General features: G+C 40.1%; 1 protein-coding gene across 1 annotated transcript in view; it reads left to right on the top strand.

Moving 5' to 3' along the window:
- The window catches only part of PAX3 (paired box 3), a 100,606-nt gene that overhangs the window by 61,840 nt on the left and 12,396 nt on the right, over nucleotides 1–26,370 (top strand). The window contains exons 5-7 of the mRNA XM_027514537.1: nucleotides 6,251–6,456; nucleotides 16,111–16,276; nucleotides 17,438–17,652. Of these exons, the coding sequence (XP_027370338.1) occupies nucleotides 6,251–6,456; nucleotides 16,111–16,276; nucleotides 17,438–17,652 (587 nt within the window). The remainder of the gene's footprint in view (nucleotides 1–6,250; nucleotides 6,457–16,110; nucleotides 16,277–17,437; nucleotides 17,653–26,370) is intronic.

Below are 26,370 nucleotides of genomic sequence, written 5' to 3'. Positions count from 1 at the left end.
TGAGTGATACAAGAAATGGTAGTATTTCTGTCTTTAGAAAGAGCTAGTATTTCCTAGCTTGTAGATTAATCTAGGGTGGTTCACTGAACATTTTTTAAAGCCCACATCCCTCTGGAATTCACAGATGGGGAAAAGTTAGAATTAGCTTGTAAGACTGTGGCTTCACAGTGTCAAAAATGATCAGTTTGTTCAGATAATTTTCCAGCAGAAAAATCAGGCGAATCGTTTCCTCAGTGCCTTTGAAATTATGCTGTTTGGAGTTTTTCCTAGTTAGATGGAACCTTTGGATTGCTTTTGAATATATAGTCTAGAAGTAAAAGTAGTAATTTGCTAACTTGTTAAAGAAAAATTTATTTTTGGTGGTGAAGGCTGTGTTACTGAACTCTTAGATAGTCTGAGTCTTTTTCATCACTGGCTTTTGATAGTTCCTCACCTTTTTTTTTTTTTTTAATCACAATCCTCTTTGAATTGATAATTATTCTTCAGAAAAAAATTCAATTGCATTCAAATGCTTGCAACAGTTTTCAAGTAATTTTTAAGGATTCAAAACTTCCACCCTCAAAGCTCATCTAAATGGTGGGTGACTCATAAGAGCAGAATTTCCATTTTAAAGATCTAAAATGATGGCAGAGAAGTAAATTTTAGTTCAAAACTGAATTTTTCTCCTGTACTTCTAGCCATTCAGCATGTATTTATTGAGCACATATTATGTTTCAGCAGTAGTTCTAGCAATGAACAAGTCAAAGGAAGGGACTTAAGCTCACAGAGTGTATATTCTGCGGGGGGTAGAGGTGGACGGGCATTAATTGTTAAGTTGAAACAGTGGTCTTGACCCTCAGAATTAGCTCTGGCTGGTTCTTGTACATCTAAGCAGCCATTTTTCTCTAGAAACTAGCGGTGATTTTGATTAATTGACCTGACAGTGCATGGCACATCATATTTACTTGGGAGGATTTAATAGCCCCAGAGACTCCCAAAGGAAACATGAAAATTTCCACATACTATTATCCTAATGGGATCAGAGTAAGAGAAAGTGCAAGCATAGATTTAAAGTTCTCACAGGCAGAGGAGAGATTTAGGTCAGTTTTTAAATGCTGTCGAGGTTTTTACTTGAATTCACATTAGACAAAAAAGTCAAGGCAACAAAAACTGAAAGTATGGAAGGAATACCATTTATAAAAATTTATTTTCTTCTTAGGCGGATGAGTAATTTGTTTCTTGAGTATATTATTTATAATTGAAGGGGCAAGTAGGGGCAAGTTTTTGGATAAATTGTGGTGGAAAAATATTTTATATACTCAGGAATTTTGCAGGGGAAGCAAATAACTAGTCTGGAATATTCTATAGAGATGGTTCTCAAAGTGTCAGTCCAGGATCAGCAAAATCAGCATCAGTCACCAGGGAATGTCTTAGAAATGTGACTTCTCAGAGCCCCTTCTGTACCAATGAAATCAGACGAAGGGACAGCCATCTGAGTTTTAACAAGTTTATCCAGTGGCTCTGATGCTCTAGAGGTTTGAGAACCACTGCCCTACAATTATGCACAAATTATTATTCTTTTAATTTGGTTCACATTTATTAAAGGTAGACACATGTAAGTTGTATTGGCTGCTTTTGAAGTTTAGCACGCAACGCACAACATGTTTTTTAGCAAGTTAATGTTTGTAGTTCAGTTGCTAAGTTGAGTCCGACTCTTTGCAACCCCATGGACTGCAGCATGCAGTCAGCATGTTAATACTCCTGTAAAATACTCCCATACTTAAAGAAAGTCTATTTTTCTTTCTTTCAGTTAATGCTAAAATATCCTAAAATAAGATTTATATTAAATTAGACCATTTTATATTAAATTAGATAACATAATTGAAAAACCAAGCATAATGGCCAACACACAGTGGAGCATTATATATTATAATTACCTTTTGCTTTTATATACCAGAATTGGTTTTCTTTAATTTGTTATATATATTATTAGTTTACTTTCTTAATTTCACAGTATTTGAATGTGAATAAAATGTAAAAGTACTAAAATAATAGAAAACTTAGAATTATATTTATGAGTTCTTTTGTATGGTTACATTTTTGGGGCAAATTATAGCTTATTCTAAAGTTGAATGAAATTCAAAATTTCTATGGGGCAGAATTAGGTTTGAGCTCAAGAGAAAAGAAAATTGGTATTGTAGGAGATACTACATTTTAAGATTGTTTCTAGCACCCCTTGCATTTCCCCAAGTCCTCCGGCCTGAGGGGGCAAATGAATTACCTTGACATTGTGTATGTCTACTCAGTCATGTCCAGCTGTTTGCAACTCCATGAACTGTAGCCCACCAGGCTGCTCTGTCCATGGGATTTTCCAGTCTAGAATACTGGAATGGGTTGCTATTTCCTTCTCCAGGGAATCTTCCTGACCCAGGGAATCAAATCCACGTCTTTTTCATCTCCTGCATTGGCAGGTGGATTCTTTACCACTGTGCCACTTGGGAAGCCCATTAGTAATCTACAATTTTCTGGCTGGCAGCATACATAGGCCCTTTCCCCAGAGGATCCCCCAGTTGTTTGGGGAGTTTTCTGAGTGCATTTGGATATTTTCAGGAGCACGGTGGCTCCAGCTCCTGTGCTGTGCTCAGAGTTTATGGTCTGACAGCCCCCTGACAGCCTCTGCCACTGCCCTGAGGTCCAGGACTCTGAGAGAGGACTGCTCTCCTACTGAGAACCCTTGTGTGATGCGTCCTCAAACTGCAGAACCTGCTGTTGGCCAACAGGTGCTCGGTTACTGTTATGTCACACACACCAAATTGCATCACGAACACAAACTTCTACTTAATTTCCCAGCTCCTGCTCCTCTTTCTTAGGCACCTGCATACTCAATTTGGAGGTCTTCCCTGATTGTGCTCATACACAGGCAAATTCAAGCTTTGGTGGAAGGGGCTGCAGCAAGGCTGGCTTCAGGGCCATGTGAACTATTCAGTCACCCAGGCCCGCTTGTGCAGAGAGAGGCCCTGTGCTTAGTTTTATGCTCTGTTGCTGCCATCTTGGAATTCATGATGAACTTTTGAACATAGGGTCCTGCATTTTCATTTTTGCACTGCGTTCCTCAAGTTAGAGTACTGGTATGACTCTATTTTTTTTTTTTTTTTTTAAATTTTTTAACTTGGCTGGTGGATTGTTTACTGGTTTGTCCACTAAGTCTCTCAGTCATATCTGACTTTTTGCGACCCCATGGGCTGTATAGGCTGCCAGGCTCCTCTGTCCATGGGGTTCTGCAGGCAAGAATACTGGACTGGGTTGCCATTCCCTTCTCCAGGGGATCTTCCTGACCCAGGGATAGAACCCATCTTCTGTGCTACAGGCAGATTCTTTACTGTCAGTTTATGCCTCAAATTAGGCAGCTGTTCTGAGCAGCTGCCTATCCATTCAGCAGAGATCCAGACTCTGAATCTCTGTTTAGAAACAATTCACTAGACAATGCCTGCTTCTGTTCTTGAGACTTACATTAACAATATCTAAACTCCCCTTAAAGCATTTCCTAATACCTGGTAATGAGATAGTAAATTTAACATGGTTTTTCTTATAAGGAGCAGTCAGTTCAGTTCAGTTCAGTTGCTCAGTCATGTCCGACTCTTTTCGACCCCATGAACTGCAGCACGCCAGGCCTCCCTGTCCATCACCAACTCCCGGAGTCCACCCAAACCCATGTCCATCGAGTCGGTGATGCCATCCAGCCATCTCATCCTCTGGCGTCCCCTTCTCCTCCTGCCCCCAATCCCTCCCAGCATCAGGGTCTTTTCCAATGAGTCAGCTCTTCGCATCAGGTGGCCAAAGTATTGGAGTTTCACCTTCAGCATCAGTCCTTCCAATGAACACCCAGGACTCATCTCCTTTAGGATGGACTGGTTGGATCTCCTTGCAGTCCAAGGGACTCTCAAGAGTCTTCTCCAATACCACAGTTCAAAAGCATTAATTCTTTGGCACTCAGCTTTCTTTATAGTCCAACTCTCACATCCATACATGACTACTGGAAAAACCATAGCCTTGACTAGACAGACCTTTGTTGGCAAAGTAATGTCTCTGCTTTTGAATATTCTTTGGCCACCTCATGCGAAGAGTTGACTCATTGGAAAAGACTCTGATGCTGGGAGGGAAGAAGGGGACAACAGAGGATGAGATGGCTGGATGGCATCACTGACTCGATGGACTTGAGTCTCAGTGAACTCCAGGAGTTAGTGATGGACAGGGAGGCCTGGCGTGCTGCGATTCATGGGGTCGCCAAGAGTCGGACACAACTGAGCGACTGATCTGATCTGATCTGATCTAGGTTGGTCATAACTTTCCTTCCAAGGAGTAAGCATCTTTTAATTCATGGCTGCAATCACCATCTGCAGTCATTTTGGAGCCCCCAAAAATAAAGTCAGCTACTGTTTACACTGTTTCCCCATCTATTTCCCATGAAGTGGTGGGACTGGATGCCATGATCTTCATTTTCTGAATGTTGAGCTTTAAGCCAACTTTTTCACTCTCCACTTTCACTTTCATCAATAGGCTTTTTAGTTCCTCCTCACTTTCTGCCATAAGGGTGGTGTCATCTGCATATCTGAGGTTATTGATATTTCTCCCAGCAATCTTGATTCCAGCATGTGCTTCTTTCAGCCCAGTGTTTTTCATGATGTACTCTGCATAGAAGTTAAATAAGCAGGGTGACAATATACAGCCTTGACGTACTCCCTTTCCTATTTGGAACCAGTCTGTTGTTCCATGTCAAGTCCTAACTGTTGCTTCCTGACCTGCATACAGATTTCTCAGGAGGCAGGTCAGGTGGTCTGGTATTCTCATCTCTTTCAGAATTTTCCACAGTTTATTGTGATCCACACAGTCAAAGGCTTTGGCATAGTCAATAAAGCAGAAATAGATGTTTTTCTGAAACTCTCTTGCTTTTTCGATGATCCAGCGGACGTTGGCAATTTGATCTCTGGTTCCTCTGCCTTTTCTAAAACCAGCTTGAACATCAGGAAGTTCACGGTTCACATATTGCTGAAGCCTGGCTTGGAGAATTTTAAGCGTTACTTTACTAGTGTGTGAGTTGAGTGCAATTGTCCAGTAGTTTGAGCATTCTTTGGCATTGTCTTTCTTTGGGATTGGAATGAAAACTGACCTTTTCCAGTCCTGTGGCCACTGCTGAGTTTTCCAAATTTGCTGGCATATTGAGTGCAACACTTTCACAGCATCATCTTTCAGGATTTGAAATAGCTCAACTGGAATTCCATCACCTCCACTAGCTTTGTTCGAAGTGATGCTTCCTAAGGTCCACTTGACTTCACATTCCAGGATGTCTGGCTTTAGGTGAGTGATCACACCGTGATCTCTAATTTTCTTGAAGAGATCTCTAGTCTTACCAATTCTATTGTTTTTCTCTATTTCTTTGCATTGATTGCTGAGGAAGGCTTTCTTATCTCTCATTGCTATTCTTTGGAACTCTGCATTCAAATGGATATATCTTTCCTTTTCCCCTTTGCTTTTCAATTCCCTTCTTTTCACAGCTATTTGTAAGGCCTCCTCAGACAGCCTTTTTTCTTTTTTGTATTTCTTTTTCTTGGGGATGGTCTTGATTCCTATCTCCTGTACAATGTCAATAAGAGCAGTACAGTCCACAGATTTATAGGATTCCTGTGATAGTTTACTGTTATTGCCTTTTTAGATACAAAGTCAGTTTTGGAATATTTATTTTTAAAAATCACTCTTTAACAAATTTTCTCCTGGTCTAAAAGCTGGTGAAAATTTATCAGGAACCAACTGAAATGTGATTCATATTGGACAAGAACCAAGTATCCATTAAATGCTAAGGGTGAGGGCCAGAAAAAATGGAGGAGGCCTGTCCTTGCTTTTTAAGAGCTTGTAATGCACTTAGAATGACAGATGCAGAAAGCAATTATTTCTGCCTGGGGGAGCCTGGAGATGGGGTTGGGGAAGAGATTGAATACTATTTAATGTACTCCTGCAAGGAGGGGCTTGGTGTCCATGGGAGGACTTTGGCAGTGTACTTTAGACTAGGATTTGAGTCATTATATCTTGGTCAGACCTCTTTCCCCCCATGTTTTGGCCCCAGCAAGCGGCTTTCAGGATCTCAGTTGCCCGACCAGGGATCAAACCTGGGCCTGGCAGTGACAGTCCAGAATCCTAACCATGAGGCTAGCAGGGAATGCCACCGACTTGTTTGTTGACATACATTAGATCACTTCTTTTCTCCTGTGCTTTTTAGCCTCGGCACCCCAATCAGATGAAGGCTCTGACATCGACTCTGAACCAGACTTGCCCCTGAAGAGGAAACAGCGCCGGAGCCGCACCACCTTCACAGCAGAACAGCTTGAAGAACTGGAGCGGGCTTTTGAGAGAACCCACTATCCTGATATTTACACCAGGGAGGAACTGGCCCAGAGGGCAAAGCTTACAGAGGCCCGAGTACAGGTACCGACGTCCCAACATCCCGTCCTGCGTAAACCCAGACAGAGAACAAGAGCATCTTCTTCTCTAAGGTGTATTTCAAACCAAGAAAGTAACTGTGTTAGGAATGGTCCTTCATTGTGAATGGTAGCCTCTCACATTATAAAGTTCTCCCTTTCTGGTTTCTTTCCTTTACATTTTGCCTTGTCATGATAACAATATCGTCATGTCTTTTTTCTTTTTATTTGCACTTGTGTGGTCCAACCACCTCCGGCCACTGCTCCTCACCCCCCACCCCGCCTCTGCCCCTTCCCCAGCCCCTGCCCCCTTCCTCAAGGTATGTCTGTGGGATACAGCAACATTTTACTATGCTAACCGTAAGTCAGAAAATGTTCTTTTTCCTCTTAATAGTTCGGTAAGTCCAATTATTGATATGATGGCTATATTTGGCTTTTCTGTCACACTGTTTGATACGAGTATTTTATATGTATTGATTTAAAACTGTGATCTATTTAATTAGCTTTATTTCTATTCTTAGTATATTTTGTATTTGTGAAAATGTACGTTCTTATTTTAGACTTCGGTTGTCATTACGAGGAGAATGTGTTAATAATTGTATCAAATGTAACACAGAAGTATGTCAATTCATGTTACTCATGCATCATTTTAGGGATCCTTGTTATGTATCAGGGAATGCATAGATTTTGGGGGTGGTACATGGACGACAACGAAGTTTTGAGTGGTTGTTGTGTGCCAGGCACTATTCTAAATGCTTTGTATGGATTAACTCATTTACTTATAATTAAAACCTAGTTTGGTACTATGAATATCCCCAGTTTATCGATGAGGAAGCTGAGACTCAGAGAATTTAAGTAAACTACCCAAAGTCATGTAGCTAGTAAGTGATCACGGTAATTGGATTCCATATATTTCTTCTCTGTAGCCATTCAGTCATGATGAAGTGCAAAGCTGTATAAGGTAAAATCCTTTTCTTTAAGTCTAGAAGCTTTTCAAGTAACTATTATTTTAAGAACATGTAAAATTACCTTTTCAACTTAGAAGTGTTCTGAACCCTGGAGAAAGGCTACTTGGGTGTAATTTGTTTCTATTGAGTGATTGAATAATGTTTCATTATGAATGATAAACAGTCTCCCCAACATAGAAAAGCACTGATGGAAAGATTACAAGTGCCTCAGGGTATCCTGGAATTCTTTACTGGCCCAGGAGTTGAAGTTACCTTATCCGGAAATGTCATGTTATTCCCAGATACTTGACTTTCATAGTCAGAGTCAGACTGAGGACTCAGCAGTGAACTAGGCAGTTGGTGTGGTCTCTAGATTGATTGACACCTTCCCCTATGCTTCTAACTATCTCTCCCATCACAGATTGTTCTGGAATAGCCTCTTATAGTCTGCAGAGCCAAGTCAGATTGCTTTTCTCAGCTTGACTTTCTATCTGATCGTCACAGTGCTAGAAAAGTCAAGGAACACCAAGATGAATGAAGACAAATTTCTCAAAGAACTAGTGTTTAATGCAGTAATAAAGTAAACACACAAATAATTTGAAAGCAGAGCTGATATGGTAAGTGTATTAGAGAGAGATCAAGTGCAGTGAGAGCTGAGAGGAGGAAAGGTGTGAGATCTTGTTAGGGTAAAAAAGGGGGGCTCATGAAGAAGGGAGGGATCAGATGGACTTCTGGGTCTAGATAGATATTCAAGGGGCAGGGTAGGTGGGAGAGCATTTTAGTAACAGAATAATGAGCAGAAGCACAGAGGGCTGGACGCACACGAGCTACATGTCAGATGAACTTTCATTTTCTCTCTAGTCATGTTGAGGAAACAGTGAACAGTTCAGTTTGGTTAAATAGAGGGAGTGGTAGGGTGGCAGGAAGGAAGCTGATTGGAAATCTGTTTGCTTTCTTTGTATCCTTGCTGTTTTTGTTCAGTCACTAAGTCTTGTCTGACTCTTTGCAACCCCATGAACTACAGCATGCCAGTTCTTCACTAGCTCCTGGAGTTTGCTCAGATTCACGTTCAGTGAATCAGAGATGCCATCCAACCATCTCATCCTCTGTCGCCTCCTTCTCTTCTTGCCTTCAATTTTTCCCAGCATCAGGGTCTTTTCTTAGTGTTTATTTTTTGATACTTAGGAAATGTGCATTCTTAACTTCAGTTATCATTCTGGGCAGAATATGATTCTATCAGACATAACATATAGAGAGGTGTGTCAATTCTTGTTATTCACTCACCATTTCAGGGATCCTTGTTATGTACCAGGCACTCTGTGGACTGTAGGGGTGGTGGATAAACAATAGTGAAATTTTGAGTCTTACATACATTTTGTGGAGAGCTTGGGTTTCAGGCAAGGCAGCTAAACTTGACGCAAAGGGCATTGAAGGTGGTGGGCATGAAATAGGTCAGCGGCAGTGGGAATGGAAAGGAGAGAACTGCTGTGGAAGGTGGAATGTAGGCATCTGATTGTGTGAGCTGGAGGTACATGCAGCGAAGAGTCCAGATATGCTGGGATTTATAGCACAAATGTTTTGCATCTGGACCTATTCAATCCCTGTATTTAGTACATTGGGATATAGTGCTCTTTCCCAGAAATGACCACTTCTAACCACAAACTGGGCTTCCTTGGTGGCTCAGATGGTAAAGAATCCGCCTGCTATACAGGAGACCTGAGTTCGATTCCTGGGTTGGGAAGATCCCCTGGAGAAAGGAATGGTAACCCACTCCAGTGTCTTGCCTGGAGAATCCCACGGACAGAGAAGCCTGGCAGATTACAGTCCATGGTGTCTCAAAGAGTCATATATGACTGAATGACTATCACTTTTTCAACCACAAATCATGATGTATATATATATCACATATTATTTATAGTAACATATACTCACATATCATATTTATATAGCATATATAATATATGATATCATAATATATCATATTATTTATAGTAACATATACAGTGTACATATTATAATTGTATAACAATGCTGCTGTTGCTGCCGCCGCCAAGTCACTTCAGTTGTGTCCGACTCTGTGCGACCCCATAGACGGCAGCCCACCAGGCTTCCCCGCCTCTGGGATTCTCCAGGAAAGAACACTGGAGTGGACTGCCATTTCCTTCTCCAATGCACGAAAGTGAAAAGTGAAAGTGAAGTCGCTCAGTCGTGTCTGACTCTGAGTGACCCCATGGACTGCAGCCTACCAGGCTCTTCCGTCCATGGGATTTTCCAGGCAAGAGTACTAGAGTGGGTGCCATTGCCTTCTCCGATATAACAATGCTATATGTATTATTTACATCAAATCTGTTTGCTTTTATTATAGTTCTTTGATCACCTAGTTTAAATGTGAAGTTGAGGTCCATTCGTTCTTCCTTTCTTTCGACAAACCTTTATTGCGTGCTCTCTATATCCCAGGGTCTGGTCCCTAACCCCCGAGGCTGGCCAAGCCCACATACTGGATCTGCCCTTAAGATAGACTGGAGATCAGTTCTGAACTCAGAGTCAAAAAACAAACATTGGATTTAAAGAAATCAAACAAAGAGAGTGATGGAAAACTGAGAAGAGTGTTCCCTGTTCCTCTGCCTCCTTGTTGCATTCGCCAAAGACAAGTACGTGGAGACAGAATTCATCCCAACCGCGTGCAGCTTGTATAGCGCCGGGCACTCGCATCTGGTTCAGGAAATGTGGAGGAGAGTAAGAATGGCCCATTAACTTCCAGAGGACAAGGGATCAAACCAATAAAGAGTGGTTCATATTTTTCTGTACAGTGACCTCCTCTCCAAAGCAGGGCCCTCATTAACCTAACAGCTGTCCTAATGTGGCTTTAACCCGGTGACTCTTTACATTCCTTATGGCTTCATTAGTTCCCTTGAGACGCATCATGTCTTGCACCACAGCTATGATCTACAGCCTAACAAATTCCCTACAACACCCGGCATATGGATCTTTTACTTAACCCAGCAGGAAAAAGAAGGGAGTAGTTAATCACTGATTAAAATGCCAGAACAAAATCCTTTAGTTTTTAGAAGGATCTGGGAAAGCAGTAGCAGCGTCAGTTCAGTTTGAGTGATAGCCAGAGAGTGTGTTAGTTTAATTTGGGGCACCTGGGAAAACCCAACACCAAACCAAAAAAAAAAAAAAAAAAAAACCCAAATGTGTCTACATTCCCCTCCCTCCATGGAAGAAAATTTCTAAGCTCTTGTGGATAAAGATGATTAAAGCTTTAATAACGTAGAACTTTGTCAGTATTTGAAAAAATTTGTTTGAACAATAACTATGTTATATTTATCAGGGCTGAATCTGAGTACACAATATAAGAATTACTGTACAGCAAAGATCTAATTTGCTTAATTCACCTCCCTGGTAGCTGTTGTTATGCAAATAATGGCAAAAACTACAATTTTGTAAGGAATGACTTGCAAACACTTATGATGTGTAGACGTTTTAGTAAATATTCCATCCAAGAACTATTCTTGCAACCCAGGTAATGGAAGACAGGAAAGGAAGCTGCTTGTGAAAAAAAGGATTTAACTAGGAGTCAGAAGATGTGGGTTTTGGTCTCAGCTTTACCCAAAGGGTTTTGTCAAGCAAGTCACTTAATTTTGCTCTAATCCTACTGGGCTTCATTTTTTCTAATTTTATTTTTAAAATATGGGATTTAGATCAGATGGCCTTAGGCTGGGTCCATGAATGACTAGGATAATCATGAATGGATTTCAGGAGACCTGGGAAACTTGACATTTGTACACAGATGTTCTGCTTTTGCCTGTGTGTGTGTGCACACAAGTGTGAGGTAGGGAGAGGGCCACTAGCTTTCCTCATATTCTTACAAATCACCACCCCTTGATCATTTCATTAATTAAAAGCCCCTAAGATGCATGATCTCTCAGGACCCTTCTAACATTGATAATTTGGGATTCTCATGGACGTCCAATGATGGTTTAAAACCATCTAACAGATCTTTGTAGTTCAGAAGTTAAGATAGGTATGAAATATTTGGTCCTGAACTCCATAATGAAGCAAAAATGTGGTCATCCTGCCATTCTCTGCTGCAGTTTGCTCTTGTGATGTATAAAGTTGTGTATGCCCTCATGTGTGATATTCACAGCAGCATGGCATTTCTTCTTGTCAGCCGGGCCTGTCCTCTCCCCAACCTGCTCTCTACACGGTGATCAAGGCTGGGTAGCAGCCGTGGTAGGAGGGCTGGGCGAGTGAAGTGAGTAAGAAGTTCCAGGGAACAAGCAGATTGTCCTGAATTTACCTACTTGGAAAGTACTGTAATTGACACTTTAGTATCAGCTCTGGTAGTTAATGAAACATTTTGTAATCTTGTTGTAAATTCTAAGGGTTAACGATTACACTCTCTTCCCATTTTTCAAACTGTATTTGAAATAACCCATCTGGAATAATGTAGGTTAGATTGCTTTTGAGGACCACACCAAAAATGTGAACCAGTAATTTATTGAGAGCAAAATTAGGCTTACACCATGGGACAATTAGCACTAATCCATGAAACTTGGAAACAATTTGGACCTAAGCCTCTGTTCAAGCCAGACTGGCTTTCAATTATTTGAGGTGTTATTTGGGCACTTTCCTGCTTGCTCAGGGGCATGAAAGGCTTTGGCTATAGACAGAACTCAGAAAACAAAGGCTTTAATTCTTGGATTTCTCAATGTGACATTTTTACTTAATAACTAACATTTACTGAACACACTTTTTTTTATAGTATTCTTTTATAAGCTTTGTTTGTATTGTCTCATTTAACTATGTTGTCTCGTTTAATCCTGTGAAGGAGTTTTTTATTTCTCCCATTTAGTAGATGAGAAAACAGAGGCCCACAGATGTTAAGCAAATTTTTCAAGGTTACAGAGGTAGTGAGAGACAGGAAAAGCTGGGATTCAACTCTTGCCTGCATCGCTCCCATGTGAATGTAAAGTATGACTGTATTTTTTAAAATACTGAGTTTTTGTCCAGCTTTTATTGCTGAGACCAAATTGGTCACTTATTTTATTCAGGAAGAGGAAAATTTATAAAAACCTGTTCTTTTGTGATTATCTTTTCCCCTTAGTTATTGTGATATAATAGGGATCTTTCAATCAATTTCAATTTTGCTTCAAAAAATCATCGGATGTTTTGTTACTCCAGAATGGACCTGAAGATCATTTCCAAAAGCATGAAGAGAGACATACAAGCAGGGAAAGATTTAGGGAGCAGGTGAAATTGAACCGGGCTGCAGTTCATCAAACGAAATAAAAACTTGCTGCCAGGGAAGGTTCTGATGTTGTGTGATATTGCATAGGCAGTTATAAACAACTGTGTCTGATAGTAGTTATCCACTGATATGTGCCTCGTGCCCTACTTCCTTACTATGCGAAATGTGATTGGAAGGCCAGGTGATGCTGGGGAGAGTGAAATCACACTGAATTAGAGATTGTAAAGTGACATTTAACAGGAAGGTAGCAGACTCTGAGATGGAAAAGACTGAAGGCAAAAGGAGAAGGGGGCAGCAGAGGATGAGATTGTTAGATAGCATCACCAACTCAATGGACAGAAATTTGAGCAAACCCTGGGAGATAGTGAAGGACAGGAGCCTGGCAGGCTACAGTCCATGGGGTCGCAAAGAGTCAGACATGACTTACTGACTGAACAACAGCAACTACAAGCCGACTTTGTAAACTTGTTCTTTCTGCCCTACTGGCTAAGACATTGGTGGAATACTCATATTCTCCTCTAGAACCTCAAAGGCCGGATTGTTGCTATTTGTTACTCTTTTCAAAACAAAGAAAAGTTTCTAGACACTGTAAAAACCAAATCATAAATACCTTCTATCGATTTTGGGACTTCCCTGGTGGCTCAGGTGGTAAAGAATCTCCCTGCAATGCCAGAGACCTAGATTTGATCCCAGGGTTGGGAAGATCCCCTGGAGAAGGGAATGGCAACCCACTCCAGTATTCTTGCCTGGAGAATTCCATGGACAGAGCACCCTGGTGATCTATAGTCCATGGGGTTGCAAAGAGTCAGACATGACTGAGCGACTCGCACTTTCACTTTCCACCCATTTTAAGTGATTTTGTTCAGTCTTATGCACTTACACGTGTCATTCAGTAGATTATTCTTTGATTGTCAGGAATTAGGTGATAGAATATTGGAAGAGTTAGGTAGGACTTCTGAGTGCCAGGGGAATGTCTTTCAGTCACAGATGGGGTAATAACAGCACCCTAGAATCATTGTGCTTGGCTTGGGTACTTAAAATGAAGGTGATTTCAAGGGCACCTTTTTCCTATTAAAAATAGATGTGTGTTTTATGAGTTTCAAAGCCTAAAGAAGGCAAGGACCATTTCCAAGTTTGCAACTTCAGTGTATTTTGCAACTTTAGTGCTGCTTCTGGCAGTTTCAGCTGCTTCTTGGAGATGCAGAGGCTGCCAGGGGCAAGATGATAGAAAACTCTGGTTAACTGGCCAGAGACAGGCAGTTCAGCCCTCAAGAAGCCCTGGTTCTCTCAGAAATAGCCCTCTGGATTTATTTAGCCTGAATTTAAACAACTTTTAAATTCATTCCTTTGGGAAACTCTTAGACCTCCTGTTAAAGGTTTGTTTTTCAGTAAAGATTTGCTTTCCAACTATTCCTCGTCTTTTGTGGTAGTTATAATATATACTGTATGGTAAATATAAGAACTTACAAATCCACCTCCTGGTGGGTTTATTCCATGTCATCAGTGTTTACTTGTATCATTGTGGAAAAATGAAACAAAACCAAACAGCCTTGTACACCTAGCCTTTTGGGTTTAATCTTTTGAAGGGAATTGTAGAAAGTCATGATGTTCCTTCTAATTTATTATCTGAATGAAGACATTTTTGATTTTAAAAATTGGGTTATGGAGGAGTTATCATGAACATAAATCAAAAGTAGGTTGGGATTGATGGAGTAACCAGGCAGAGGCCACCCACTGGATAAATCAAATTTGGTTTACTTATCTAAAGGTTACAGCAGGAAGTTGACACAGAGAGATTGGAGACACGCTCTGATAATGTCAGAAGGGCAAGCTTCTGAGATCTTCATAATGAATCTCACCAGTAGGTTTGGTGACAGTAAGTCTGAATGAGTGAAGTCACATCATAACTTTTGGAAATTCAACTCTCCTCCCTGCCTAGGCAGCTGAAGATTCACTATACATGGGTTGGTCAAGATAAGTGTGAGGGCCCTTCACTTGAGCCAGGTGTGACTAACCAGCTTGTTCCAAGCACTTCCCTGAAAACAGTTTTTTTGCCCTGATGCCTCTGGGAGTCATGGTAACAGACACTTAGACTTCCAGTGAGAAAACACAATTGATCCAGAACCGAAATTGAATGCCGTTCTTGGTTCTATTATCCCAGGTGGCAATTTATTAAGTTAAGTAAAACTCTAATTCAATTATGTATCAACTTGAGAAAATATTGACTTACCTTCTTTTCCTGTGGGATACTTAAGGAGTATTAAATGTTAGTGTTCTGAGGAAGTTCAAACAGCTTTCCTTACCAGTATCTTGCAGCATGGCTAGAGAAGACCAGACTCCTTTTCAGACAGATGCTTGAGTGAATAGCAAAAGTTTAAGCAGATGCCTTGGTAAAGTACTTATTATAAACTGGGCTTTCTTGTTTAAGAAAGGAGGGAGGAAGACATTGCTCTCTCCACTCTTTTAAAAATTTTGTGACTTAAAATTTACAATTAAGTTGTTTAAGTGTTAACTTTGTTCTGTGGGGAAATCAAGTCATCTTTTCTCAAGCATGCTGGTCTCTTGCATCGTCTCTTCCATCTGGACTGACCGCTTTTTGGAGTCACATCCAAACTTAAAATGAGTTGACATTCTGTCGCTCATCTAAAGTTTTCCTGATTCTCTGCATTTCCAAACATGGAACTTCTACCTCTAGTGAGCAGTTAGTTTGGTGACCTTGACCACTCTGTGAATTCCTTGAAGAAAAGACAGTAAGCTCCTTGAGCTCAGGGATCCTATCTTATCTACTTCTTTTTTCCTCTGATAAAAAGATAGGTGCTTACAGCTGTTATGGAAAGAAATAATAAAACAAACTCATTTTGTAAGGGGTCTTCATAGATAAAATGCTTTCTTTTTTGAAGTACCTCTTCAACATTTATTTCTATTAAGATCAGTATAATGTCTCACAGTTTGGAAGAGATGGTAAAAAATCGCTCCACTTATCCTTCTGGTCAATTTATAAGACTCTCTAGGAGCTGTGCACATAATGTCCATAGAAATACAGACACATTGATAAGACTAGGAAATACAAGGGTTAGTGCAGTAGGCAAGGCCAAATTAGGACACATGTCATGGAGGGGGCCATAGAGACTCCGGGATCCTCCCTGAAGTGCTGTAGTACACGATGGTGGGAGGGTGCCAGTGGTGATGGCACCTCTGCTCAGCCATCCCTCCCCATAGTCACCCCAGAGTTCATGTGGGGGCTCTTGCCAGACCTTGAAAAGCCCTTGAAGTCCCTCTACTGACCCCTGACATCTAACTTTCCTTTCTTCCCTGACAATACAAGCCAGAAGGCAGAGGACTCTTGTGTCTGTTTGTCCTGTCAGTAAGGGGCCTTTAATCTGTTTTAGCATGAAAAATTCATTAAGAATGTACTATTATTTCATCAGTGAAATTCTCAAATTTTAAATTAAATCCATAGGTCTGGTTTAGCAACCGCCGTGCAAGATGGAGGAAGCAGGCTGGGGCCAATCAACTGATGGCTTTCAACCATCTCATTCCGGGGGGATTCCCTCCCACAGCCATGCCGACCCTGCCAACGTACCAGCTGTCAGAGACCTCTTACCAGCCCACAGCTATTCCACAAGGTATGGAGGAAGGCAGTCAAGGGGTTAAAATGTAATCCCCAGTCTTGTTCCCAGTTGCTTACTTTATATGGTGAAATCTTCTGTGATGTCCCTGTGGCTGTCTGTATGTTTGTTACATTATATCGGGTTGTCCTGAAAGTACCTGTCACCTTTCAGAAACAGTTTCTTCTATGACATGTCTGAATCTCTCTAGTTAAACTGTGTTGTAATATAATATTGTTTCAGGATTTTAAAACAAAACCAAACAATGAACCAAAGCAATCTCCCAAAATAAGCATGCAATTGGCTTTTCCTTTGTTAAAACCTCTACGTTTGTACTCCAGTTTGTAATTAACTGAAGTTCTGATGGCTCCTCACTGGGGTAGGAATTGAGGGTAGGTAAACTTTGATAGAGTCCTTCTGTGTTAGAGCATGGGCTTCCCAGGTGGCTCAGTGCTAAAGAATCTGCCTGCCATGCAGGAGACCTGGGTTCGATCCCTGAGTCAGGAAGATCCCCTGGAGAAGGAAGTGGCAACCCACTCCGGTATTCTTGCCTGGGAAATCCCATGGACAGAGGAGCCTGGCAGGCTACGGTCCACAGGGTTGCAAAGAGTCAGACACAGCTTAACAACAGCAACAAAATGTTAGTGCATAGAGGTGAATGGGATAAATAGGAAGACTAAATTATTTTGGATTACAAAAGATAGCATTGTGGGCATTTGAAACTATACTCTCACACTAATATTTAGATGTTTTGGAAGTTTATTTGATAAGAAATTTAAAAACCAATACAATATTGTAAAGTAAAAAAAAAATAAAACAGTTAAAAAAAAAAGAAATTTAAGATGCAATTCTTACACTGGTTAATCTTTATGTTGATTAGTAACATTCACTACTAATATAGGTTTGTTCTCACTGTTAAGGTGATTTCTGAATTCTGTTCTGGTTAAGTGTTCCTTGGAAGTATATAAATAAACCATGTACTTGAACATACGTGCAGAAGAGATGTGGCTCTATTTGTTAGGAGTGGTTCTATACTTACATATCAAGAAGTACAGTATGAAATTTACATTTACTTGACCAGTGGATATGCTGATGGCTCGGTGACTGCGAACTTTTGCACTGAACCTTCTCTGCCAGCCTTCAAAGGAGATTTATGGCCGATAACCTTCTTCCTTGCAGCCGTGTCAGACCCCAGCAGCACCGTCCACAGACCTCAGCCGCTTCCTCCAAGCACTGTACACCAAAGCACTCTTCCTTCCAACCCGGACAGCAGCTCTGCCTACTGCCTCCCCAGCACCAGGCATGGATTTTCCAGCTATACAGACAGCTTTGTGCCTCCATCTGGGCCCTCCAACCCCATGAACCCCGCCATTGGCAATGGCCTTTCACCTCAGGTCAGTCCCGTGTTTCCAGACAGACGAGTTGCTGTATACCAGAACCAAATAGTCAATTCCCCGAGGCAGTCATATAATGAATTGCCAAATTTAAACCATAATGTATTCTTTATACAAGCCACATGATTTCAGTTTTCTGGTTTCCTTTCTCTCCACCCTTCTTATGGGCTGTATCAAAAGTTAGAGCTTAGACTTAAAATTCAAGCGACTTTTATCATAATCAGGGAGATTCTCTGTTTATACTTAGTTGTCAAGGTGTCATCTTCTCCACATGTAGTAGTTCTGGGTTTTGGGTAAGAAGTTCACACATATTTTTTAAAATGGTATTTGGTCAGCTGATAGGGTTGTGAGCAAGAATGCTTAATAAAAAAACACCACAGCGTTTCTATAATTTTCATAGAGAAGGTTAACAAGTTGTGTGGAGAATGACCCATCTGATGGCTGCAGAACTCTGGGATAAATGAGTTATAAATGCAAAAATTAGGAGAATTACTGCTCCTTGGGAATATATAGAAATTTGAATGTTGTAATTGTTTTTCTAATTTGCATTGGACTATGAGCTTTTCTTGAGAGATTATATTAATAAATTGCCTTGATAATTGCATGTCAGAGGGTTGGTTAAATTTCCTACATGTGGCATCTGTCTGGGGTTGACATTATTAGCAGTTGTTTAAATACAGATCACTTGATTTTATTAGAGAGCACTTGGCCCAGGTGGTGAGGAGAGCTGCCCGCTAAATTTGGAGAAGTGTCACGAAGGGGTTGCAATCTATAATTGCAATCAAGAATCTCTTCAGGGCTGAGAGTGAGAGTTTTAACAGCTTTATCTTTTCTTAACCCCCTTTTTCCTCTTGGTGGTTAGAAAAACAGAGAGAAGCTCAGAATGACACAAATGAAAAGTGAAAAGACAATTATACTCAATTACACACTAATCACTGGCTATCACCACTGCCTAAGCACCAAGAGGGCATTCTAATAGGCAGAAAATGAGATTTTAATGGCACAAAGGGTGGCCAAAATAAGGACTCATATATCTTTGCCTTCTTCGTTTTCTTCAACTTGTGGTTTGCGTCTTGAGAGTGGAGTTCCTGGGCTCTGCACAACGGTGATAACTCTGAGCAGCTGAAAAGTTCAAAGCTGTTGCAGTTGAAAAGAATGAATAGCAAAGGCAATGAAATAAACATTTCTGCCTAAAGGCAAAAGTTCATAAATCCTTTTTTGTAACAGTAAATGTAATTAAGTTTCATAGATTCCTATAGCACATCCTGGGATAAAAACTAAGAGGTGGCTTTAAACCTTGGCTGCAAAACAGCAACATGAAAACAATGGACGTGCTTCCTACAGGACTTTAATAGACTTAATTTCCAAGTACTGGCATTTGTGAATGTGGTTTTGCATGAAAATCATGGACTTATATTAATAGATTCATGTTTAAAGGCCTGCATTTAGAGCATAGAAGCTTCTCCCACAGTTTACAAGGAACATCAGAAGTAGTTGTTGCCTGTGCAGTTTAAAACATAAGTGGTTTGAGGCCACAGAAAAGTTTTTTATGAACATAATTCGGTTGAGAGTTTGCATAAAAGTAGACTTAACTCTGTAAGGTGAGACCCAGGATTCTCTTGGCATTTGTCAGTGGTCGAGTACAATAAAAATGACACGAATCTGTATTCTCAAGACACTGAAGCTGCTAGTATCTTGTATTGTAGATGTCTACCCTTTTATGTTATAACACATGTATTATACTGTGTTATTTAAGCGGAGGGACTAGCACTTGACTTTGAAACTGTTAGTCCTTGATTTCAAGAAGACTGGCTATGATTCTAGAGTTGGCAGTAAGTAGGGCAGGAATGATTCCATTATCAAGCAATGGAAAATTCCTCAGGCAACTTCTCCTGTGTTTCTTTACAATACTCTTGTACATTATGTTAACTCCTTACTTATTATATTGCAGATATCCAGAATATTTTGCATTTCTACCATATATTTCCTCCTCAAACCACCACTTGTGTTGGTTACTGTAGCATCTCTAGTGAGTTAGAAGAGAGATGAATAATGTGAAGTTCCTCCTTATTTCCTTAGGCAAAATTGGAGAAAAATAGCTGAGTGCATCAACATCTTGCCAGACGTATCTACAAAATAGATGGAATAGGAGCATTAGGGGAATTGGGAATTAGGACTTAGATTTCTATAGCCTTTGAGACTGACCACTTCTCAGGAATGCCTCTATTTAAGCAAAAAGGGATGTGTCCACTGGTTTTGGTTGTCTTTATTAAAAATATCATAGGGATTTCCTTGGCAGTCCAGTGGTTAAGACTCTGCCTTCCAGTGCTAGGGGGTGTGAGTTTGATCCCTGGCCGCGGAACTAGATCTGCCATGACACAGGGTGTGGCCAGAGGTCCAAGAGGGAGGGGATATGTGTATCCATAGAGCCAATTCACTTTGTTGTACAGCAGAAACTAACACAACATTGTAACGCAATTATACGCCAAAAAAAAGTTTAAAAAAATATTGTAAAGAAAATTGAAGAAAAGAGTCCACATTTAACAGCTAGTTTACCTGTTATCTAAAGAAAAGGGTAAAGAATGGTGATGGCCAAGTCTTTTTGCTTGTTATAGGGAAGTGCTTATTAATATATTGGATCATATAATATTAAATATAGGGAACCTCCCTGGTGGTGCAATGGTTAAGACTTTGCCTTCCAGTGCAGGAGGTGGGAGTTTAATCCCTGGTTGCTAAGATCCCACATGCCTCAGGGCCAAAAAATCAAAACAGAAGCAATATTGTAACAAATTCACTAAAAATAGTCCACATCAAAAAAAAAAAATATCTTAAAGAAACTAATCCTACAACTGCCATTTCTCCTCTTCTCCAACTCTTGCACTTCCTATCTCTGGCTGAAAGCCTGATATGCAGACAAATCAACTGAGGCTCAGAGAACTTGTAGCCATATCGCTGATAGTGAGAGAGCTGGGACTAGACAAAATTCCTGGCTCCTCGTCTAGAACCTCATTACTTACAGCACCCAGTTGGGTGGAGAGAAGACAGATTAAAAAAAAAATAAAGGTGGGGACTTTATTCATATTTTAAAATCATTTTATAGAATCTAGTTTTCTAAACTTTTGCATTTAGGTTAATTAACACTCATTTCTAATGCACTCTTTAAATGCTTTTTTGCTTTATGCATTTTTCTTATCAATCTTTTAACTTCCCCTAGTAATAAAAAGTACTTTTTGGTTATTGTAGAAAATGGGGAAAAAAACTTTTTTTTTTTTAAGATTTCCTTTCTCTGGAGTATGGAAAAAATTCCCCTAGGCAGCCACTGCTAATATTTTTGCATTTTACCTTCCAGCTCTTTTTGGGTGTTATGCTTTAAAAATACATACATAATTGAGATAGTATATATATACTATTTCATAAAATATGTAAGCTTCCATCTTGCCTTTTCCCTGCCTTTGCATTTCATCATAGGTCTTTTCTTATCTACTAATTTAAATGAAATTGGATCTAAAGTTTTTTGAGTCATTATGATCAGTTCATTGTAGATCTCTTTAGTAGATGCCATTTTATTTGTGCATCTTATTTGATATTTTTCCTAGTGGCATTGATGTTGATGTATCATTTGTCCTTCAGACTTGGAAATCATGCGTTAGAATGTGTGTGAACTATTGTAAAATCAGCTTTCTAGTTAATGGAATTAATAGACACCATTATGATAAGCAAATTATTCCTTACGGTTTGTGTGTGGGATTTAGTTGATTTTCCTCTGAGGCCTCTAACATATTTATCTGCTCCCTCAAACAAAGATTCTTTTAAGGCTTGGCATCAGAGCCATGAGTCAAAGGGTGTTTCTCAGATGCCCTTAGTGCTTTCCTCAGAGAAATTCTCAGCTTTCGGAGGGATGGGTGTAAAGCAGGGACTGAGGAAAAGGTCACTGTCCAGTTGGTCAGATGAGAGTAGCAACAGATTGACAAACATGTGTGACATTCTGAATCTCAGAATCCTGATGGAAACTTTTAGAGACATTGATCATATCCTTCCTCAAGTTGCTTAAAGTGTCTGTGCATTACTGAATTGTTGGCAAGTGTAGTTTGTTCTGAGGGACTCCATAACTGTATCTATTTTATTTATGGAAAAGCTGAGGCCAGGGCAACACAGTCAGAGTCACCGGCAGAGGTAAAAGCCAGGTCTGTCTCTTCCAGGTTTTTTTGGCTGTGCTGGGTCTTCATTACGGCACATAGGCTTTCCCAGTTGCCGTGTGTGGGCTTCACTGGTTTCAGTGCATGGGATTCTCCAGTTGTGGCGTGCAGGCTTCTCTGGTTATAGCTTGCAGTGTCAGTTGCCCCGTGGTGCAGGATCTTAGTTCCCTGAACAGTGATCGAACCCACGTTCCCTGCGTTGGATGGCAGATTCTTTACCACTGGACTGCCAGAGAAGTCTCTCTTCCAGTTTCACTAGTTCTTTAATAAACCAAATTACACATTTAATTTGCCAAAGAGGCATGATGTCGTAGAAAGTTTTCCATGGGCTCCAGCGCTGATATTCAACTTGGTTTTCCAGCAGGAAGAATGGAAAGGCTTCACAGATGAATGACTGGGCTTCACACTCCCTCCAGAGCTGAATTTGTTAAGATATCTTGAGATTCTCAGTGTTGGGTGGAAGGAGAATAGGATAATTTCCTTGAAATTTTCTGCTGTTTCTGAATTTCTATGTAACCATTCTAGAAGATGAGGCTTTTATAACAAATGACAAAACACCCCTTAAGAAAACCGTTCAACTCACTATACCCTGCAGTAGCGCCCTCTTTTGAAAAGTTGTGTGTTCTTGGTGTGGGGACACCACGGAAAGAAAACAGGGAAATAGAGACCATGTATTTTCCCTCCAAACCCAGCTGGTATGTTCCCAGCACCTTCCTGCATGTGCAGTGGAGAAAAAGGAACGCCGACTGGAATATGGAGCCAAGGAAATACAACCAGATGCTCGAGACGTGAGACTAATTAACATTTGGCCCATGTTCTTCTAATTAACTTTCCTTTGCAAGAAATACTACCCTGACTGCTCCCCCACCTCCAAAATGCACATAGCTAAACCTCCAAAACAAGGCCAATAAAATGAGCAAACTTATATCATTTCAACCCCCCCGACCCAAATCCTACAAAACTCCACAGTTTTTGGTGACAGCTTCTAATGATTTCTTGAGTGAAATACAGTATCAGTGGGTTACAGGTTTCTAGGAAGCTTTTTTGGTTGTTGTTATGTAGTATGCAAAAATGGGCCAACTTGGCTGCATTTAGAGTTCATCAACCATTGCAAATGATTCTTCAAATGTTTTGGGTTTGGTAAAACCTAAAACACATTTTGCCAAGCACTTTTCCTCCTTAATTTTTCAAACTGTGTATTTTAGGGAAAATTTGATCCATATGGTTTTGATTCATTTACTCTTATATCATTGACATTTTTTTTTCCTGTGGAGCCATTTGATATCCAAGAAGCTTTCTGAGCCTTTGCTGTGTTCATTTTAAGCATTTTCTTCCTTAAAAAGAGGAAGTCCTCTTTGCAACCTCAGAGGCTGTAAATTTTGAGTACTCTCTCAATTCAGCAATATTTAAAAAATACATTTGGTATAAATCTGGATTATTATGAACACATTTTATGTTTAGAACAGATGGAGTGATTTTTGTTTCTGGTTTTATGAGTGAAACCAATGATAAAATAAGAAAATAGGCTTAAATTACAAAAAACGTTTTGTTTTAGACAACGTTTAACTGTTATTAATAAATCCCCGTGGTAAGATCTACGCTCACAGACCTCACTGCAAATTTTGTCCAGGTCTTGGGTAAGATGTAATTGAATAACCAGTACACCTGTCCTATTTCATGGGTAATCTACTGAGGAAAGAAAAAAAATTCTCATAAAGATTTGTGTACCAGGCTTCAACATGCTTGAATGTTTGCTCACCACTCAGCACCTCAGGAACAAAGAGTAGGTCTGCAGATCTCATCAAGTTTATGGACCATACCTCTGTTAAGTCTGGTTGAATCATCACAGCTTTGTGGGGATGAGATGCTGTCTCTGAAACAGACCCAAGAAAGAGCAGATAGATCTTTATACTAATGAGATTGCGGTTAATGGCAGAAGACGCCAGAATCAACTTTTGTTCTTATTCACATTTTACAAAAGGAACCCTTTAACTTCACCACCCATCCAGTTGCTTTTAAAGAATAATATTAAAATTGAGATTATTAGTGTGTAATGTATGTAAATTGCATATTTGGTGTCAGCTACGCCTGTTAGGCAGCTTCTCCATTTCATGCATATATGTATTAGACTGTCGTGGTTCCATTTCAAATCAGATTTCAATTGCTCAGCACAGTTTCTTTTGACAAACATTTGTTAATCCTGAAACTTATTAGGGAGATGCATTTAAGTGTTAATATGTATACACCAAACTCAAGACTGCTTTTGATTTTGCTTGTCATTTCTTGGACCACAGTGTTCCTAATTATCTCAAATTCCTTAGCTGCAAGGCAAGATGAGGGATCTGTGTCCATCGAAGGTGTAAGGGTTTACTACAGATCAGTTTGTTATGTGAATGGGGTACCAACCTTAAGAATGCTTGTGATGGATACTCTTCTGTTTCCTATAGAAAGAATATCCCTTTCACTGTGGCATGGCAATTCCTTGACCTTCTTTTGTACTGTTGATGCATGTGAAAGCAGTAAGACTTACCCTCGTGGCAGCTCCTGTTTCAGGAGAGCTATTTTTCTGGACATTTTGGGCACACATCCAGAAGCTACTTGATGCCAGGCCATTTGTTCTGTCCATTTCACACACAAGTTTGCAGATCCTCTGCCCTCAACTTACCTTTATCATCATGAAGGAGCAGGCAAGCAGGTGGCCTGGACCAACTCATTTCCCAACAGAGGCACTTCTTTTCTCTCTCTCTTTTTTTTTTTTACAATTTCCAGAGATTCATCTGTGGACGGAAAAGAGTGCTTTTGATTAAAGAGATTGGTTGGGTGTCAAACAAAGCCTGGAGAGAGAAAGTGGCAACCTCTCTGAAGCTTCAGCCTCTTTCTGTTTCATTTCTAAAGCAATTCATGAGGTGCAGAAGCCTTACATGTTTATGAAGGCTCAAGGATGTTTATGCTCATCAATAAGCCCATTTCAGCTACACCAGAGTAGCCGCTGACCATTTGCAGGTTTCCATTTTGCCATATTAGGTTTTCAAGATGTCCTGCTTGGTGGTGAAAACATTGCTGCTAATCCATTTGTTGAATCAAGGCAGGCTGTAATTGACATGGTGCCTTTGGTTTTTCTCTGAAGGCTGTGGTTGCTACCCTTAAAGAGTATGAGGAGAGCACTGGTTTATATCAGTTCTAGCCACAGCCTCTTGCGTTAGTTATACAGAGTTGAAGAATTGTGAGAGAAACAAGTCCATGGCCAAAATCTCCCTTTTTAGGAGAAGAAAGGAGCAGCAGCCTCCAATGACTGAATCTTAACTCATGTCACTGAAACGAGCCACGAGAAAACCTTTCTTGCTGAATTAAATTTGTATGTGTGTGTGAATTATATTGATTTAAATAGAAATTCTATCAGCTACTTTCTCTTGTACACTGAACAAATCAAATGTAACAACCCCATGGTTTTTAGGCCCATTTGAATTCTGTTAGCCATCGAGGAGAAAAAATTGAGTGTGATTGCTTGGTCTGTAATTAAGCTACTAGAATCAAAAGTTTTTCTTTGTAATCAGTAAAACATAGGAAAGCTGTGCTGGGTTCTAGTGTGAGGCCACGGTCTGAATCAACCCTTTATATGTGGTTGGAATGCAACGTAAAGCTTTTAATTTATTACTGCATTCGCAAAACGGCAATATCTACAGAAATCTGAATACTTGCATATTTATTCAATTAGAGGCTGAATGTGTGCTTTGTACTGCAGACGCAGAAGACTGGATTCAGTCATTAGTTGTGTACTATTTTTTGTTGTTTTTTCTTTTTTTTTTTAAAGAATCTGTCTCTGCAAAACAGTCTGGGTTCCATCAGAGGTGTATATTTTTCAATGTGTAGTATAATATTTAAAAATTACCCTTGACATTTAGCTAGAGTTCAGTGAACTAGAGTTTCTGAGATTAGTGATTGCATTGTCTCCACTGATCAATGGAAAAGATGATAAATTTGGGAGACCCTTTGAAACAGTGCATTTTGTAGAATCAAAGAGTTGTTCCTACTTGTAGGGAATATTTCTTAGCTGTGAGAGGACTGGGCAGGCAGTCCTCAGCACCAAACTAATGAAGGATGCAGGCATTATTTAAAGAAATAACCGTCTTTCCCCGCCACCCCCCTTGAAATACTGATGTCTCATTTTGCTTTGCTTGCATTAAAAAATCTAATTAGATAGTTATAGATTAAAGAAACAGTCTGTATCACTTCTTGGCCTTTTGGCTAAGATGAAGTGTAAAAATCCTCAAAAGAAATGCCCCTCTATATGTACAATTCCATGGGAAAATTTCTAGTTCAATGTCAACCCTTTTGTGATGCTTCTAGGCAGAATTTCTTTAATCTCTGTTGATGCCACAGTAGTGTGTTTATGCCTTGTTAAAACACATACCACACTGTACTATAATATATCCATCCCCCTCAGACCATGAGCTTCTAGAGGCATGATACTAGGTAGTAATCATCTTTGAATGCTTAGAAGCCAAACAGTGTCTCATAATAA

This window comes from Bos indicus x Bos taurus, chromosome 2 (assembly GCF_003369695.1).
Source record: "Bos indicus x Bos taurus breed Angus x Brahman F1 hybrid chromosome 2, Bos_hybrid_MaternalHap_v2.0, whole genome shotgun sequence".
Lineage (NCBI taxonomy): Eukaryota > Metazoa > Chordata > Mammalia > Artiodactyla > Bovidae > Bos > Bos indicus x Bos taurus.
This window is presented reverse-complemented; position numbering and strand designations above follow the sequence as displayed.